Source organism: Artemia franciscana, chromosome 3 (assembly GCF_032884065.1).
Source record: "Artemia franciscana chromosome 3, ASM3288406v1, whole genome shotgun sequence".
Taxonomy (NCBI): Eukaryota; Metazoa; Arthropoda; class Branchiopoda; order Anostraca; family Artemiidae; genus Artemia; species Artemia franciscana.
This window is the reverse complement of record NC_088865.1, coordinates 14,835,435-14,851,497: the sequence shown is the minus strand read 5'-3', so window position 1 is coordinate 14,851,497 and position 16,063 is coordinate 14,835,435. Positions and strand designations below refer to the sequence as shown.

At 33.1% G+C, this 16,063-nt stretch overlaps 1 protein-coding gene across 4 annotated transcripts in view; it reads right to left on the bottom strand.

The window, feature by feature from the left end:
• The window catches only part of LOC136024922 (calsequestrin-2-like), a 176,417-nt gene that overhangs the window by 16,086 nt on the left and 144,268 nt on the right, over positions 1-16,063 (bottom strand). For 2 of the 4 annotated variants that reach the window (XR_010616973.1, XM_065700502.1), the window contains 2 exons: positions 7,334-7,414; positions 786-884 (listed from right to left, as the gene is read on the bottom strand). Coding sequence is in view for 1 of the 4 variants with exons in the window: in XM_065700502.1 (XP_065556574.1) it covers positions 786-884; positions 7,334-7,414 (180 nt within the window). In the remaining 3 variants the exon portion in view is untranslated. Of the gene's footprint in view, positions 1-785; positions 885-7,333; positions 7,415-11,317; positions 11,400-13,241; positions 13,485-16,063 lie in introns of those variants that run through there. The other 2 variants (XR_010616967.1, XR_010616969.1) reach the window with 2 other exon arrangements.

Sequence of the window (16,063 nt, the reverse complement as noted above, 5' to 3'; positions counted from 1 at the left end):
AAAAATAAACATATTTTCTTTAACTTCACTTTATTCTATTCTCAACATACATTTCGTACAGTATAATGATGCAAATATAAATATCTTACAAGTAGATCTGGCGTTATGTGAAATGAGAGTCATTTCTATCATAATTCTTAGTTAATTTATGTCTTTTTGGAGGTAGTTAAAAGAAATATTCAGAATAGCGAGAATAGCAAGAAGTCAGGACGGTATTATACATAAAGGCAGATCTACATTTGTGAGTCACTATGTGAATCCAAAACATAAGAAGTAGGATTTCATCAGTGCTTATTAGGCATTTCAATTAGAAATAAGAGATTATGGAGCTATATTCAATACTCAATTAAATACTAGAAATAAAAATTAAAAACAATTAAATGATTCTTGGAGCAGATTCCCCTCTACCAAATTCCATGACCAAACTGCAACCAATTTGACCGATCTAGTTACAATTAGAATATTATTAAACAAGGCAATAAGTATTATTGCTTTTTCATTCAGGGTAATTATATTCACTGTATATCTACATTCTTATTCTTCAATGATAGCATTTCTCCTATTTGCATATTTAGAGGATGTATTCATTTCCACTTTTGAAAGTTTTAAAACAAGAGAATCTAATCTTTAACTGATATATCGTAGGAAATAAAAACACCTTAAATATCAGGGGGAAAAATTGACCTTAGCAAATAGGGCACCCCCCCCCCCAACGACGCCACTGGTTCTGCTTTCTCTTGCAATATTATAACCAAAACAAATAGTAAAAAAAATACTTCACTCACCTCTAGCACTACTTGAGCTCTGATTCGGACTGATTGCACAAAATGAACTCTCTCTTCTTTTATGATGTATGAGTCGACATTCTCTAAAAAATCTTCGACCTAAAATATATAACTAAATTAAGTCATGATTGTAACGTGCTTTTTATTTGGAGTTAAAAGGGCATGAATGTCACACAGAATTGTGACAATTATGTCACACACACACACATGCACAGGCACACGCACACGAAAAGGTTAAATGATATGTATTTCATGATGACGAAAGACAAGCCGAGGTAAAACGAACCAAACAAATTGAAAATGATAGTGATAATTATTAGGTTTTGCATTTCGACATGGATAGGGTCATCAATGCCTACAATACCTTTTAAAATAAAAACTTGGACTACGTATATCGTTGGAAAAAAAATACGTTTTTGTCCCACTACCTGAACAATTAAAAGAGACGAAGGTTCTTCGACATACCCTCTATAATGACAAAAGACAAGCCGAGGCAAAAGCAGAAATTTTTGTCCCGCCACCTGAACAATTAAAAGAAACAAAGATTCTGCGATATGTCTTTCAAAGACAAAAGATAAGCCAAGGCAAAAGTTAAAGGTCCAATGAAAAAAACGATATTTCTAATTTAAGATCCATTTGGACGTCGTGATATCAAGAAAAGGCTCATATTGTCTGCGTTTAGAAGCGCCACCCCAACACCTAGTTGGTGGGGCGCTTCGCGCCCCCCAAGCCCCCCCGCGCGCGTAAGTCGTTACGCGCCATATTAGTTACGCGCCATTGTAGCTGTGTCCCTGTGTCCCACCTGTGAATAGAGATAGATATAAATATATATTTTTAACTACGTACAACATGCGAATATACAACATTCTTCGTTGTCCCATTGTCTATCCATATAAATAGCATTTATATTCCCTGTGTTCCGGTCGTCATTTGTGTCCTGGTGTCCCAGTTTGTATTTTCTCTTTGAGTGTCCCGGTCGTCATTTATATTCCCTGTGTCCCAGTGTCCCGGTCGTCATTTGTGTCCCGGTCTGTAATTTTTCTTTGAGGTTGATGGTCGTCATTTATATTCCCTCTGTGTCGGTCGTCATTTGTGTCCCGGTCTGTAATTCTGCGTCCCGGTCGTCATTAATATTCCCGGTCGTGATTTGTGTCCGGGTGTCCCAGTCTGTAATTTTTCTTTGAGGTTGCTGGTCGTCATTTATATTCCCTCTGTGTCGGTCGTCATTTGTGTCCCGGTCTGTAATTTATGATTTTTTAGTTTTTTATTAGTTTTTAGTTTTTTTTTCTTTTTAGTTTTTTTGTAGTTTTTACCTTCTTTTTAGTTTTGTTAGTTTTTTTTTTTACTTATGTCCTGGTCGTCATTTATACTCCCTGTGTCCCGGTGCTTTGTTGATTGCTAATCGAACATTCCTTTTGTCCTGGTCGCTTTCTCTTTGAGTGTCGTCATTTATTTTTTTCTTTTTTAGTTCTAAAAGTTTTTACCTTTTTTAGTTTTTTTTAGTTTTTTAGATGAAATTTTTTTTTAGTTTTTTCAGTTTTTTTTAGTTTTTCATTGGTTTTTACCTTTATTTTAGCTTATTTTTCAGTTTTTTCCTTTTTTTTAGTTTTTTTTAGTTTTTTTAGTTTTTTACCTTTTTTGTTTTTTTAGTTTTTTAGCTTTTTTATTTTTTTTATTAGTTTTTAGTTTTTTTTGTAGTTGTATTTATGTCCTGGTCGTCATTTATACTCCCTGTGTCCCGGTGCTTTGTTGATTGCTAATCGAACATTCCTTTTGTCCTGGTCGCTTTCTCTTTGAGTGTCGTCATTTATTTTTTTCTTTTTTAGTTCTTTTAGTTTTTTTTTATTTTTATTTTTTTAGTTTTTTACCTTTTTTTAGTTTTTTTAGTTTTTTTTAGTTTTTTAGCTTTTTTACTTTTTTTATTAGTTTTTAGTTTTTTTTGTAGTTTTTGCCTTTTTTTAGTTTTTTCAGTTTTTTTAAGTTTTTTATTGGTTTTTACCTTTATTTTAGCTTATTTTTCAGTTTTTTCCTTTTTTTTAGTTTTTTTTAGTTTTTAGTTTTTTTAGTTTTTTACCTTTTTTTAGTTTTTTTAGTTTTTTTAGTTTTTTAGCTTTTTTATTTTTTTATTAGTTTTTTTTGTAGTTTTTGCCTTTTTTTAGTTTTTTAGCTTTTTTATTAGTTTTTAGTTTTTTTTGTAGTTTTTGCCTTTTATTAGTTTTTTTAGTTTTTTAGCTTTTTTATTTTTTTTATTAGTTTTTAGTTTTTTTTGTAGTTTTTGCCTTTTTTTAGTTTTTTCAGTTTTGACGTCACCTGATCCAGTTTTTTCAGGTGACGTCACCTGATCCATCCACAGACAGACAACTTATTTTTATATATATAGATACTAGCTGTTGGGGTGGCGCTTCGCGCCACCCCAACACCTAGTTGGTGGGGGCGCTTCGCGCCCCCCCAAGCCCCCCCGCGCGCGTAAGTCGTTACGCGCCATAATAGTTACGCGCCATTGTAGTTGTGTCCCTATGTCCCACCTGTGAATATAGATATATATATATATATATGGTTTTAACTACGTAAAACTTGCGAATATACAACATTCTTTGCTGTCCCATTGTCTTTGCATATAAATAGATTGTCAGGTTTACCGACTCTTGAACATGCAACATATAATGGTCCATGGGAAAACAATCTGTATTCAGATCTATACCTCATGATTCTAATGATTGCCCTTGAGCTTTGTTGATGGTGATTGCTAATCGACCATTCCCTGTCCCGGTGTCCCGGTCGTCATTTACATCCCCCTGTTTCCCCCGGTGTCCCCGTTGTAGTTGTGTCCCTGTGTCCCGGTCGTCATTTATATTCCCTGTGTCCCGGGTCCCGGTCATCATTTGTATCCCGGTGTCCCGGTCTGATCCACGATCCACAGATCCACAGACAACTTATTTTTATATATATAGATAGTTTTTTTTTTTTACTTATGTCCTGGTCGTCATTTATACTCCCTGTGTCCCGGTGCTTTGTTGATTGCTAATCGAACATTCCTTTTGTCCTGGTCGCTTTCTCTTTGAGTGTCGTCATTTATTAGTTTTTTCCTTTTTTTTTTAGTTTTTTATTGGTTTTTACCTTTATTTTAGCTTATTTTTCAGTTTTTTCCTTTTTTTTAGTTTTTTTTTATTTTTTATTTTTTTTAGTTTTTTACCTTTTTTAGTTTTTTTAGTTTTTTTAGTTTTTTAGCTTTTTTACTTTTTTTATTAGTTTTTAGTTTTTTTTTGTAGTTTTTGCCTTTTTTTAGTTTTTTCAGTTTTTTTTTTAGTTTTTTATTGGTTTTTACCTTTATAGTTTTTTTAGTTTTTTAGCTTTTTTATTTTTTTTATTAGTTTTTAGTTTTTTTTGTAGTTTTTGCCTTTTTTTAGTTTTTTCAGTTTTGACGTCACCTAATCCAGTTTTTTCAGGTGACGTCACCTGACACATCCATCCATCCATCCACAGACAGACAGACAACTTATTTTTATATATATAGATAGATATATATATATATATGTATATATATATATATATATATATATATATATATATATATATATATATATATATATATATATATATATATATATATATATATATATATATATATATATATATATATATATATACAGTCATCAGCATATGCAATGTAAGACAGATTTCGAGATAATGAAACAAACGAGCAGGAAAGAGAATTAAGGGCAGTAGCTAAACAAGAATTGAATATATAAGGAGAAATAATTCCTCCTTTTGAATTGCATTTTAATGCTGATTTTAAATATACAAGTTTCATCAAGTTTAGTCTTACTCATCAAAAGTTACGAGCCTGAGAAAATTTGACTTATTTTAGAAAATAGGGGGAAACACCCCTGATTTTAATATTGACTTAATGAACTTTGTTTCTGCTAATCAGAATAGACTGGACAATAACACTTCGAAGTTTTCAGAATCACATATATGTCATATCTCATGGATTATATCCTGTATGTCTTGTATCATCCAGAATAACTGATACGTCATATTCACTGATTGATAATATTTTTTCACCTGAAAGTGCTGCTAGTACATATGTCATTCCTGATGATTCAGCAAAATAAAAGGATGACATTTTTGACAAAAAAGCCTCTTAAATAGGCTAATTCCCCCTCCCCCCGAAGTAGTTACCCATGAAGTTGGTACTAGTCATTTATATACAACACTGACTGACGTTTCTTTCACTAGCACTGTATCCATTTCAAACAGCTAAATAAAAAACTAAGAAACGGATCTCAGAAAACACTCAAATTTTCTACCAAGACAAAAGGAGGAACCAACAAAAGACATGACCCCCCCCCCATACAAAAGTGCTGCAACAAGAATGTTACAAATCAGCAAGAACTAACAAAACCTATTGGTCCAACGTTGCTGTCGATATTAAAAGACCTGCATCATGGAATGATGCTCAAAAACCCTATCAGATACTTGGAGAATATAGAGGGAGGAAGAAGCAAACTAAGATTCCTTTGCTTCAGGCTAAAGCTGGGAAAATACTCACAAGCAGTGAGGACCGTATCGAAAGATGGCGAGTACATTTCTAAGAGCTAATGTGGCCAAGAGGTACTAATAACCAAAATCAACCACCTACAGCTGCCCAGAACCAACCCGACTAACAGTCGTGTGAAAGTGTATGTACAGACCTACTCTCCAAGAATGTAGTAATCAAGGCGATTGAAGTACTGAAAATCAATAAAAACCTAAAAACAGATGGTATTTCTGTCAAGCTACAAAAAGCTCTTCCCAAGTCGGTGGCGGATGAGCTTCATAGTTTGATCACCAAAGCTTGGGACCATGATTAAATCCCTGATAGATAAGTGGAAGACCTCCATAATTACCCTATCTTTTAAAAAGGTGAATAAACGGATTGTGAAAACTACCAAAGCATATCTCTTATTTCTATTACTGCCCAGCTGTTCGCATTCATACTTTCAAACTAGTTTAGAGCTGTAAAAAACAGCCCAACGCGATCCAACCATGCAGGATTCAGGTCAGACATGGGCTACAATGACCACATCTTTGGCCTGCAACATATCCTTAAACACCCGTTAACACACTAGCAGGAAACAATCAAAATCTTCATATACTTCATCAATACCTTTGATTTGGTTCAATATTCAATATTATCAACATCAATATTATCAGCAAACTCTTCTTCAGCACTTGTAGAAATTGCAAGCACGTTATCAAACAGGCAGTCAATCAAACTTGCTGTGTCTAGTTTTGTTGATTCCAATGTTTAACTATGAGTTTTTTCTTGTAGTCACCTCTTAGTATTACTGAGTGCCTCTTTATTTTGGCAATAGTGCTTGTATCTGGGATCCAGGAGACAAGCAAGAACAACTTCTCTGGTTGTGCGTTCTTGAAATCACCATATGCTTCGAACATTTCTACACCAGAGGTATTGACAGGAAGTGGTAACAAATGTACTTTGACTTACTTGAACTCACCTCAGCTGCTCTTTTAAACCTGGTCAAGCCTAAGCTGTTGACTCCATTCCCCAAAGACTTGATAAGCAAAAATTACCCGAGGAAAACTGGTGCCATCTTTTGAATATTCATCAGTTATCATTTGAACCACGGTCTTGAACATGAAAATGCGGTTTTTAGATAACAATTGATTATATTATAATATCTTTTTTTGTTAATTACACAAAGCACTATATGTAATAAATTCCTTTAAAAAAGTCATTAAACAGCTCTCTGTGATGTTCAATCGCCCTGTTAGCTGCAGAAAAAAAAAAGAACCGTGAGTTTCCTTCATAAGGTTTCTAGACAAGACGATTCTAATGAAGTACTTTGTGTAAGAATCCGGCAATATTCTTAGGAGTTTTGGGCTATTATTTTTATTACTTTTTTTTTCTCACTTCTGATATAAGAGTGTGCTTGCTGAGGGTGTATCATTTAAAAAAATTAGAAGCCATGAAATATTTTTTTTTTCCTGGCAAAAAACAAGACAATTGTAAAAGAAAATTCTACATAATTTTATCATACGTCATAAATTCAAAGAAATTTGAAGTCAGAGGGGATTGGGCTAAATTTAGCCCCTATCTGTGACCTAAAGCAAATCAAGGCCCATTTCTCGTCAATAAATAAAACAAGTGTTAATTCAATTTATGTGCCCCAAAGTAAATTATATTTTTTAAACTTGAATTACTTTACGTTAAGAAAATTTCTACCTATTGGTTTTCAAAAAAAGAGGAGAGGTATAGCCTTTTTAAGTCTAGGAAAACCAAAATCTTAAAATTGTTTATTAAAAGCAGAAAAAATCAAAAACAAAAAGCTTAACTGGTTCTCTAGTTACAGGGCAATTCTAAAACAGTAATTTTCCCTGATATTTCCTAGGGAGCAATTTATTTTACCTTATATTACCAATTTTACTGACTGGGTTTTTATTTTACATTAGCTTTACAACAGCACTACAGGCAAGGAAAAAAACAACAACAAACAAACAAGAAATACACAAAACTGGCAAGTTTGGGAAAGTAATACCCTTACCACTTCATTTCCAGAAAATGAACCAATGCTCATAGGAGATGTACTTTTAACAATTGACATCGGTGAGTCTTCCTGTGATTCCTGAAAAATAGATGGTTTTAGTTTCATACGGGGCAGGCTCCAGTTTTCATTTAAGTGTTTTTGTGTGTGTGAAATGTACAATTCTATAATAATTACTACATTGAAAGATTTTTTTTATGCTAATTCCAAATATATAAAAAAAAATTATACAAGAATAAGAGAGAAACTATGTATATATATAAAAGAACTTACATCAAATTGTGAGGATTAAAACTGAAGGATTAAAAACACTTTTTAAAAACATTTTTTAAAAATAGCCCTAGCATCCTTACTTCAACGAAGTTCAACCAGGACTGGCGAAAAAATGAAATGAGAATATAAGCTCGCGAAAAAATGAAATGAGAATATAAGCTCATTCAAACTGGTGACTTCTCTTTTCATGATATATATATATATATATATATATATATATATATATATATATATATATATATATATATATATATATATGAAGATTGCATAGTTATTGTTTCTAGTTTTGCTGTAAAGGTTGTAGGATTTGCAGAGTAAATGTTTGCAGTTCTGCTCTCTTTGGGGGAGTTAGGGGGTGGGGTTCAGTGCTTTGGTACTTTTGGATGTGCTAGGATGATGAAAATTGATTGGCGTGTCAGGAAGCTGCACAAATTGACTTGATAAAGTCGTTTTCCCCCAATTCAACCATCTGGGGAGAGGAAAATTGGAAAAATTGAGGTATTTTTAACTTACAAGTGTTTGATCAAATCTTAATGCTTTTTGATATTTAGAAGGACCTTGTGACTCAGAACACTTATTTTAAATCCTGAACCTCATTAAACTTCTGATTTTCCTTTTAAAGAATCTATAAATTCTAAGAATTTTGCCAGAGTTCATATCATATGAGCTCTTGGCTCTTCCAACCTGTTGCAAGTGCCATTTGAGCTCTTAGCCCTTGTTTCTTTATGATTATGGTCAAGCCATAATAAAGTCAAATTTTTAGTAATAACTAAATTATCCAGGAGTGCAGTGCAACTGGGTAGTCCTGTCATTAGTTTATTCAATTGAGCTTCTTTAAACTTCCAAATGCATTTTTATGATTGGTCAATTATGGAAATGATTTAGGTTTCCGTTTTTGAAATTAAAAACAATATAGATTTTGAACAGTATTTTCACTGTGTGAGTAGAAAAAGAGTTGAATAATTTCCTAAGCCAGAAACTATCACAAATCACTTAATTCTTAATCACAGGAATATTTTTTTTGTCCTATTTTAGACATGATCTAAGCCAATAACTGTTCAGCCATTGAAAGCCCAAATGCCATGAATAATCAAACTCCAGACAATGAGGTACACAGAACCAGAGGTGGAGCCAACAAGGCACAAAAGTTTAAGTAGCAATTGTAGTAAAATTCAATACTACTACTAATAACCCTCTGCAGGGCCAAGTCCCCTGAGGCAACCAATAATACACAATCCTCCTCCATCTGTATCTTTTCAAATCCTTCTGCTTTACACCCTCCCAGAAAGTTCTAATTTCCCTTAAATCTTTCTTTACAACATCATTCTACTGCAACTATGAATAACCTGCTTTATGCTTAGCTCTAGGCAAATACCTAAAACATGAAAAACAATATAGAATTTCTCAAGATAGCAGAGAACAAATTAGAACAAATATTTTGGCCCTATGTCCAAGGGTTATCCTCAGCAATACAAAAATATAGGACTGTATCAAGAAAAAACACAATAGGATTAGAATCCTATAAAAAACACAATAGGATCAAGAAAAAACACAATAGGATTAATAGATCATTGGTCAACTGCTCTACATAAGCAAGACGTATATTACAATGAAGACCACACTACCTTTCTATCACAAAGACCTAGAACAAGAAGAACAATAAGGATATTCACATGCTAATCCTATTTAAGTTTTTTCTTCTTATATATTTCTGTATTGCTGAGGATGGCCCTTGGACATGGGGCTGAAATATTCATTCTAATTTGTTTCCCATTGTCTTGAGAAATTCTCAATTGTTTTTCTTGTTTCAGGTGTTTGTGATGGAAAGGCAGTGTGGTCTTAGTTGCTATTTGCATCTTGCTTATGGGGGAGCAGTTGACCAACAATAGATTTTACTTTTTTAGTTTAGACAAAAACATTATCCTGTAAGTTTTTTCTTCTTATATATTTAAGCATTCCTGAGACATGATACATCCTTTGGACATAGGGCTAAAATATCCATTCTTCTTGTTTCCATCAGTCTTGAGAAATTCCCTATTGTTCTTCTTGTTTTAGCTGTTTGTGATGGTAAAGCAGTGTGATCTTTGTTGCTATTTACTTAGGTCTAGATCTATGATTCCCAAACTTACTTGACCAACTGCCTCTTTTCAAGAAAAATTTTCACTTGATGCCACCTGGATTTTATATTTATTTCAATAGTAATTAATAAGGGATATAAATATTATTGCATCTGTAAGAAGAGGAATTAACAAGCAAAAGACTAATTTTTACAATTATTATAATTTTACTATATAAATCACCAAATGTCTTGAAAAAAAATCTCTATCAAATATAAGTCAATTTGTAAATTTGTTAAGCTAGAATAAGTTAAAATAAATTAAGTGAAGATAAAAATAACACTAAAACCATGTTAACAAATAATCAAAATTTTTAAATCTTACCTTATCCTTTTTATTTTAACTCTTAGCATATTATAGGCCTAGGCCTAAGTGTTACCATTTTGACAGATTGGGTCTGTCCAATACTTGGTTTGGGTGTCCAAGATTAAAGTCTTTTATCCCAGTATTAGACATGTTGCAATCCAATCAAAGATTCTGTCCCAGAATAGGCAGAGTGATACAAGTGACCCAGTATTGGTTGTCTTACCCTAATGTTCATTTTGATAAAATTCTAGCTTATTGAATTTAGGCTATCTTGGAATGGGGTTTGGTTAGGAAAATTAAATTTTCAAGGATGGGTCTACAGTCTAAAGTATATCCCAGGAAGGTATTTTGAAGTACCCACCTCTACTCCTTCTTTCTATTCTATACCAATTGAAATTTTGACAAGATAACATTTTATCTTAACTTTCAGTTACCAGTAGGTTTTTCTCTGCCTGTAGTTCTCAAAATGCAATTCCTGTTATTTGAGTAGAATTCTGAGTCAAATCAAAGTTTTTTCCTTCAAAATTTAGGAAATATATTTGCACATCTTTAAAACCTTAAAAATTGGGACTGAGCAAAGTTGTGAGGCTGAAAACAATTTTGTTGTGCTTCATTCAGTAAATTTATAGCCAACAGTATAGCTGACTTCCATATAAAGTGAATAGACCACTCAATGCCTTTTATTATGCTCTTTAAAAAAGTAATAGGCCTAATTGCTTCTACAAGAAATTCAGATTTAAGCACTTTTTGAGCTCTTGAAAATGACTAATTTTCAATTAGAGCATGACTTATTGCTCATTTTCTGTAGATTATTACTACTTTTTATCAGCACAATCTTTTCCATAAAAAAAATAATGCTACATTTTCTCAGTGCTAAAATTATTTATAACAATGTTAGTTTAGGTTAAAATGTGCTTAAATCTGGATTTCCAATAGAAGCAATTATAATATTCATGAAGAGCATATAAAAGGCATCAGGTGGTATATTCACTTTATATGAAAGCCAGTTATACTGTTTGCTATAAAGTTACCCTTCATTCAAGCAGAAGATCTATTTTACAAGGTTTCACTTTATGACACACATATTTTTAAAGGTCATCAAGGGTCAGGAACCTCTAGAGGGAGGAGTGGAGGTAGGTAGGCTACTTCAAAATACCTTCCTAGGATATTTAGCACTATTCCTGAAAGTTTCATTTCCCTAACCTAACCAATTTCCAAGATAACCTGAAGTCAATAAACTAGAAATACTAGACTCTAAAATACAAGAAAGTACAAACATTCAACTTACATAATATGATTTAAAAAGATAATTTCTGCCCCCAACCCTCCATTGTTTCTTCAAAATTAATTGCTGCTAAGTGATTAAATTGTAACAATACACCAAAGCCGCGTTTGTTTCACTTTTCAAGTTAACTAAGTTCGTCAGTCCGACGTTTTATTTGCGATTCTTGGTTCGGCATCTTTTATGCCGATTTAATTTTTCACGTGGTTCTTAATCATACTTTAGAATTACTTTTATGTGCATAAACAACTTCATAGCTATGACAAAGCGCACACGCTGAGTTCTGTCAAAGAGTTGTCAAATATTTGAAAGGGGGGAATTTTAGGAACTTAAAAATTATACGGAAAACATGAGGTATTATGAGTAAGGGTTGCCTGCTCCCTGAAGGCTGGGATTTACTTCCCCCTGGGAAATACCCCCAATGAAAATATATCCAAGTAAAATAATACCTCCCCACAGAAAATACACCCCCATGGAAAACAGTTTTCCAAATTTGAGAATTTTATTTCAGTTTAGTTTTTTTTTTCTTTCGAGGAAAAGATTTTGGTATTTGTTTATTATCCGTCACTCAATCAAGTTTACGCTTCGTAAAACGCGAAAACAAACCGGTTTTTTCATTAGTTTCTTTCAGCTTAGCGTACGATAAGACAAAACAAGTGACATAATAGATGGGAAATATATAATCGGGATTATGTAATTTTAAATATTTTTTTATTAAATAAAATAATAAATTATAATAATAAAACTATGAATATATAATTTTAAATTTGCAAATAAGGGACAGGGGGGACGACATAGCCCTTCCCTCATCTCCTGCTAATATATAGGTTGTTTTTTTATGTAACGAAGAAATCAATTTGTTCTCGAATTTTACACAGCTTAAACTTGAGTTCAGTCTTCATCTGACGTGCGTGTGACATCTCTTCAGTCTTCATCTGACGTGCGTCTTCATCTGACGTGCGGATAAATATCAGAATATGAATATTAAATGACAATACACGGTTCTTTGTTTTATTTTTAGTAAAGCGCAAATTATCTTCTGGTTTTAAGAAGACATGGTGGATGTCAGCCTTACTCCATCTAATTTTAAATCGTTTCGAGTTTCATTCGGCTATCTATTATAATTTCTGTTGCTTTCGGGTTTCATCTATTTATCACTAGGGATTAAAGGTGATTTTACACTTCGAAAATCAGAAAATTACTCAAAGAATTTGACAACACTTTCATCTGTAAAAACTTAAAAATAAAAATATGTTTGTTCCTAGAGCTATCTTCTACTTTCTGATACCATGCGTATTTAGCTGAATTTTGACGATTGCTCTTATACATTTTGTTCTTCCTTTCTTAAGTTGGCGCCCGCTTCTGCCAAAAATTGCAAAAGTTTACTAACAGAGTTTTCAATCTGTCTCAGCCAAAGCCGTTCACTTTGTAATAAAAATAAAAGGAAAACGAGATAATTCAAAAAAAGGAAATGAAAGAGAAAAAATCGTAAATAAAGAAAAGGTAAGAAAAGTATGAAACAAAAAAGAACGGTACCAACCTTTCATTGCAGTTATTAGAAATCTTAATAAGATGAGAGCGGTCTCTCTGAAATCTAAATATTTACCAATATACTGCTCACACATAACTGGCTGTAGAAAATTATTGTCATCATATCCAAACATTAGGTACGCCCCTTAAATTAGACATTCATTGCCACACAGTTGCAAATTTGAGTACATTTGAGACATAATTTGAGTTGCAAAAGTAATTAAACGTAAATAAAAAAACAAAACAATAAATAAATAAAAAGGGCAAAGAAGGGTAAATAAAAAGGGAAAGGGCAAAATCCTTCAATTGCTCCAAGTTGCAATTCAATGTAAGATTTATTACTAACTTGAATTATTGATCAAAGAATATGCCTAAATAAACATTCCTCATAAAAGTTGTCTTGGGTTCTAATTATTTAATTAAGTATAGAAACACAGCTTAACATATACAAGAAATTCTTAAAAAAAACACATAATTTATCAATATTTCGAGAAAGGAAGATTAAAAGCAAATTTATTGTTAAATCATAACTGTACTTCCATTTTCTATATATTTCATGACTCTTCAACATCAAAGATGGCGTTCCCCTAGGCACATCCCAGTAACAGTTTTAGGCCTCATAATCTGGGGGAGAGAGTTACACCTGTAAAAATATAAAATCAACAAAACCGAATGTCTGAAAAACTGTTTGAAGGAGGGCAGCTTCCGTCTCTAGCCCAGGCCTAGAACCACCACTGGCTCTCCCCTAAATATTGTTTCTGGAGTGGTTTTTCCTTGAAGTTTTGACTCACTACTTCAGCTACTACTCGTTACTTCATTTGTGAGTCATTTCTTAAACTGTTTGGGCCATTAGTCCTAAATTTTAGGGAAAAATTCTGGAAGCATGGACAGGTAGGGGGCAATCAAGTTTTTTTTAACTCTAAGATACGGTAATCTTCAGCTTCTGAACCGCTTCCACAGAAAATAAAACCATTCACAGATAGATCCAAAGAAATTATAACATTCTAATGATCTAAGTCGATACAAACGCATTATTATTAGTATTGAGCTGATAACGCTAGGTTTCAAATCGTTCTTTTGTCTCCTTATCAAGTCTTAGAGAATACGTAGCAAGTATTCTTCTTCTGAGGAACTAAACTAAGCCAACCTGACAACCAGCTACTTTCAGACTCCCAACGAACAAAGCTCGAGACGGGCAAACCAGTCTTAGAAAAAAAAAACACGTAAAATTTCTTCCCATGCATGTCAGAGCTTCGCTTAGTTTGGAGGCTATCGCATTGACTGTTTTAATTGTACTGTCCTTAGATAGAAAACTTACCTGCTGGAGTGCTATATTGAAGGTGGAAGTTTGTAAGTAGAATAAGTACCTATAGAGAAATACTTAATCCTTTTGTTATCTAATATTCAGCCCCTGGATTTAGATTCTGATTCTCTACCACAGAAGCGAACCCATAGTCTCCAAACATGCTTCACCGCTCAGCTGTCAACCACACTACCCAAGGGGATATCATACTGCCCAAGGTAAACAGTGTGGAATTATTACATAGGGCTAGTGCCCTTTTTAATAATTGAAAGTAATTATAGGGAAACCAACCCCCCTTCCATGAATGTAATCCTATTACTATGAATATTACTATATTACATAGTATATGAATATTACTATGTGAATCCTCCTATTGATTCACTAGTAACATCTTATCCGCTTTCTCAGGCTTATATGCAGGATTATTTGGAGATGAACTGCATTGAAACTTAAATACGAGAATGTATAAAAGGTGGGTGAGTCATATAAGGAATGTAAGATGCTCTGTGAGGGGGGGGGGAGGGGAGGCCCAAAATCTCACTGCAGTAGATTTATTTGGCCTGCATTCCCTCCCAAGAAGAATATACAAAAAATTGTATATGAAGGGGGGGGAGGGCCCTTAATACCATGCTATCTAGGGAAGGCTTTTGCGTAGATTGCAATTTGTATTTATTACATTTAAATATCAGTTTTGAAGGCAGCAGTGCAGGAAATCATGGCCTGTGGTTCATTTTGAGATTTATGCGTATTTCTTTTATCTGCATTTTAAATGGAAAGTTTGTTGTTTTTCAATTAATTTATATTAATTTTCCAATGTTCGTTTCCATATTTATGTATTTTCTTGTCATACATATTCAAAGCACCAACCAATAACAGTTTTAGGCCTCTTAAATTGGGGGGGGGGGACAAGCTTCAAAAATTTCAATTGCTGCAATTTTAGTCAATTGAGTACCTTAATAGGACTATTAAAGTATAAAATCAAAAGAATTGAATTTCAGATATCAGAAAAACTCCTCCCTACCCAGGCCTAGAACAGCCATTAATGCTATCTGCGTAATGATATGCTTTTGCAATCTCAAAATATAGATGACAGTAGCCTGTCCATTTCATACTTTTCATTCTGTACTGTTTCTCGCATAGTTTCCAGATTCTCTTTATCCAGCCAGTGCTTCCCTTGGCAAAACTCTCTTACAACATCTTACACCCCCCCCCCACCCCAAAAAAACAATCTTGGTTATTTGTATTTATGGTTACTTTTCTCCCTTTCCTCAGAAATTTGAGCGATTTAAGGAATAGTTTTGTTTGATTATATTACATTTTATTTTATATATTTGATTATTTATCTTAAAAACTTTCCGTATAATGCCAAGTTCCAGCTTGTGAATTATTGAAATATCCAACAACTGCAATTGGAAGTACCTCTGTAATGAAATTAGAATTGCATAACTACTTTAATCTTTCAATTAAGGAAAAGCAATCTTAATGTTAGCAGCTCCTTGAAAAAACTTGAGACTGAAAAAAAGAAAGAATTTTTTTCAATTCTTTTTTGTCTTATTATGATTACTTTAAAAACTAAAATTTGAATATAAATTCTTTAATTTTTTCCACTATAGACTGTCCGAGTAATGTTAAAATATCGTGCAAACAAATTGTAAAGCTATATGCAATAATACATACTAACTTGATTGCCTTAAATCCCTCTTGCAAGCATTAAGGATGAATCCTGTACATACTGGTTACTGATGATGAGGGCTCAGCTTATTGGGCCAACCATATAGTTGGAGAAAACATTATTCTTTACCCAGCTATTAACAGGTTTCTGATAGAGCTTCAGGAAGGTACTATTATGTTTTCTTGAAACATCAAAGTCAGCTGGATAATTGACAGAACTAATTAGTAGTGTCACAGGATCAAAGCTG